The 3,877-nt window shown below is 40.5% G+C and overlaps 1 protein-coding gene across 1 annotated transcript in view; it reads left to right on the top strand.

Moving 5' to 3' along the window:
- LOC116377318 (glutamate receptor ionotropic, NMDA 3B-like) overlaps window positions 1–2,471 on the top strand; it is a 3,269-nt gene extending 798 nt beyond the window's left edge. Inside the window, exons 2-3 of the mRNA XM_031838930.1 lie at window positions 529–596; window positions 809–2,471. Of these exons, the coding sequence (XP_031694790.1) occupies window positions 529–596; window positions 809–1,511 (771 nt within the window). The 3' untranslated portion in view covers window positions 1,512–2,471. The remainder of the gene's footprint in view (window positions 1–528; window positions 597–808) is intronic.
- Window positions 2,472–3,877: the final 1,406 nt, after the last annotated feature.

Below are 3,877 nucleotides of genomic sequence, written 5' to 3'. Positions count from 1 at the left end.
TAAGGAGGTGCAGAGGACGTGTTGAGGTGATTGAAGAGGTTCTAACGAGTTAAGGAGGTGCAGAGGACGTGTTGAGGTGATTGAAGAGGTTCTAAAGAGTTAAGGAGGTGCAGAGAAAGTGTTGAGGTGATTGAAAAGGTTCTAACGTGTTAAGGAGGTGCAGAGGACGTGTTGAGGTGATTGAAGAGGTTCTAAAGAGTTAAGGACGTGCAGAGGACGTGTTGAGGTGATTAAAGAGGTTCTAACATGTTAAGGAGGTGCAGAGGACGTGTTGAGGTGATTGAAGAGGTTCTAAAGAGTTAAGGAGGTGCAGAGGACGTGTTGAAGTGATATAACAGGTTCTGAAGAGTGTTAAGGAGGTGCAGAGGACGTGTTGAGGTGATTGAAGAGGTTCTGAAGAGTGTTGAGGAGGTGCAGAGGACCATTAATCTCTTGAAACATTACAACGTTACTGTGTAACGCTAACAGCTCATTGATGATTCTGATGTTGTTCCTGTTCAGAGGAAAATGTTTCTGTGTGTTTGGCAGAAAATCCATCGAGCTCTGAATATGACGTATGAAGACGTAAAGAGGCAGCGAGCTGAGAAAGAGAAAAGGTTGGTCTTATGTCTGATGTCATCAACATGTTTATTTTACCATGCAGTTTAGATATCAAAGGTGATGAGGTCAACATTCAAAGTGAAGCTGCTACAAAATAACCTCAACTCAAGGTCCACTTGTTCTGGAGCTCGTGACCGTATCACAAGTTTCTTCTTATAAACTGCTGTTTCCAATGTAAAGAATGAACTGTGACTCTGTTTCTGTTCAGCTGTAACCTCGAGAAGCCTCAGCCCCCCTCTGGCCCCCCTGCTCCGCCGGCCCCCGGAGCCTCGGCCAAGTGGAACAATGAGGCCAGTAAGGCCGCCGCTAAGGATGCCCGAGACTTCAAACAAGTCCACTTTAACCTGGAGACCCTGAACACTCGCCGCCTGCTCGCTCGCATCGCCACGTCTGACGCCAAGGGAGGCGGGGCCAAATCTGAAGGGCAGTTACCAGACAAGCCAAAGGCGGGGCCAAACAGCAGACTGTGTGAGAACGGAGGACCAGCGGCTTCACTTGCCAGCCTGCTCCTTTCCCGACCCGCATCATCCTCCTCTTCTGCTTTCTCCTCTGCCCAACCCGATACCTCTGCGCCTCCTTCTGTTGCTGTAGCACCCCCGCCCCCCCGGCCCGGTGAGCTGCAGGAGCTGCAGGAACAGATCGACCAGATGAGGGAGAAGCTGAGGACGGCTCTCGCCAGGAGGGCTGAGATCCAGACCACTCTGGCCAAACCTGTCGCCACAGTAACCGACAACCCGCCTGCAGTTACCACGACGACAACAACTACGACAACAGCAATCGCCCCGCCCACCATCGCCCCGGTAACACCCTTCCCCGCCAACACGAAGTGCGTGACAACCATGACGGACCCGCCTCACAAAGTCCTGTCCAAAGTCCGGCCCCTCCACAGCAGACTGACCAGTCAGAGGTGATGCTGTCTGTACTGGTCATGTGACTCTCACCACACGGCGGCCATTTTAAACTGCTGAAAGGTTTTATTTTGAAATGCCAAAATTAAACACAAATTCACTCGTATGTGACAATAAAGCCACAAAGAGGTCATTCATTCAGCTGTAGAGATAAGTATACGAATACTAATGTATTTGTACATTACAGAGACTCAGTGAGTCACTGAAGGGAGACTTTTAATACGAGCACAACAAGACCTTCAGCTGTTTGTTTATCATATCATAACTTCAACAGGAGAGGATACTGATCATTAATAAAATCACATGTTTGGTATTTACTAGATTCTGTTGACAGATGAATGAATGGATTATATCCCGATTAAAAGGACATTGATTATTAAAGTAAGTTTGTGGTTCACTGCAGATTTGGAAATAAATCATGGAACATTTAACAATTTTAATATCGTATGTTAACACAGTAGAATAAACATAATCCCTTATATTGATGATCCAAAAAGCATTAACAAAAGAATTGTATATCAATGTATAATATTCCATAAATATATTTATTGTTCAAACCTTAATTGAAACCATAAGGTGCGTCTAAATTAAAGTGCAACACTGCACTCAACATAATCTGATGAATCCTGTAAACATGTTAAATAACTGAATGCTAAATGAATAATAATACAACTTAAATCTCGACAATAAGCTCCTGAAAATGAGTCTTGCTGGATATTCAGTGTTGTTTCAAAGGTTAAATAAGACGATTTTATGGGATTCTCATTTCATAGTAAGTTGGATTCACACGGTCTCGGCCGGTTACGGAAGTCAGAAAGTAAAATATAATATTTGGTCACTTTACAAACATTTGGAGACACTTTATGTAAATAAGGAACAAGAGAGGACCCTAAATGTAGCCCTGGTTTAATAATAATAATAATAATACATTTTATTTATATAGCGCTTTTCATAATACTCAGACACTTTACATTAAAATCATCATATATAAAAGCAATACACTAAAAACATAAAATACATGATATTGGTCACATTAAAAGCAGTTTTGAACAGGTGGGTTTTGATTTGGTGGAAAGGTGGTGCTGTTTACACCAAAGTAACATCTTTCACCATATTTGACATGAAACAACAGAAAGATTTGACAACAATAGAAACATGCTTTGAAATAACCCTTAACGCATCCAGAGGCATGTGTTTATAAGTTAACTAATATGTTTTAATGAAGTTTCTGATTGATTTAAGCTGTTGGTTGATCTGTTGCTGCTGATCTCACGGCTTTTCAGTTCATCTGAAACACTCACGTTTTAGTAACAGTAGTTTTTCAATCTTTGAGTAATCCTCATCCGCTGATCCTCAGACTGTTTGAAATGGCCACTGTGACTCTAAAGTGGGGACGTGGTTTCAGGAACTTCTGTAGAAACAAGACTCACTGTGAGGCTGAATCAGAGAACTACAGCCAGTGAACACACCACCGAACAAAAGAGAACCAGCCGCACGGACCTTCAAAGATGTGTTCACGGCTCACCTAAAGAAATGTTGATGCAATAAGTACTTTGTGTGGAGAAAAGCGACATCACTGACATCACTGTCATGTTCTATGGGACAATACAGTACTCTTTAATGAAGGAACCTCCATCTATCAACGAAGGTGCATATTCATTTGTTTGACCCAAATATAGTTCATTAATGGATTATCTGCACAGTGTGAAATTGACCACAGAGTATACAATTTATTCAATTTATGTATTTATTTCATGCTATTTGGTACATTTGAATGGGATTGAACTCTTTCTTTCTATTAAATTGCTTTTAAGGTTTTTATTCTTAAACTGTGGTGAGATAATCTATTAAAATATTTTAGTAGATTACAATCCATTAATTGATCTATTAATAGTCCCTTTGCAAATGTTTTTTTACACTTAAAAGAGCATTTAATTCATTTAAATCATCTCATATTATTCTTTCTTTGTTAAATACCTTCAAACCTTGAACGTTTTAAGATATTTTATCTGCAAAGTTTAAAAGTGAAAACCTATTCAAATTGATATTTTGGGTTATTTTAATGGGTTATAAAATACTGTATCAGGGTGTCCATGATCAAAGGTAGTTAACATTAGCAGATATTGATATCAGAGACTCAAGTGGATGACAGTGATGAGGGACTTAAAGCTGCAGTCTTTGAACCTTACTGTTTCTTTATTAAAGATGTGTTACTTCCCGTTTCTGACTTGAAGCTTGAACAGCAGAAAACTTAATTTCTGCTGTAGCTAACTGGCCTACAGAGAGCTTCCTGCACTAAACAGTACCACCTGCTGTTTGCACTGATGACAGTCTATTTTAATATTATAACATAAAAACTTCCAGTTTAA

This window comes from Anarrhichthys ocellatus, unplaced genomic scaffold (assembly GCF_004355925.1).
Source record: "Anarrhichthys ocellatus isolate YVR2014 unplaced genomic scaffold, GSC_Weel_1.0 scaffold1120, whole genome shotgun sequence".
In the NCBI taxonomy this organism is placed as follows: domain Eukaryota; kingdom Metazoa; phylum Chordata; class Actinopteri; order Perciformes; family Anarhichadidae; genus Anarrhichthys; species Anarrhichthys ocellatus.
This window is presented reverse-complemented; position numbering and strand designations above follow the sequence as displayed.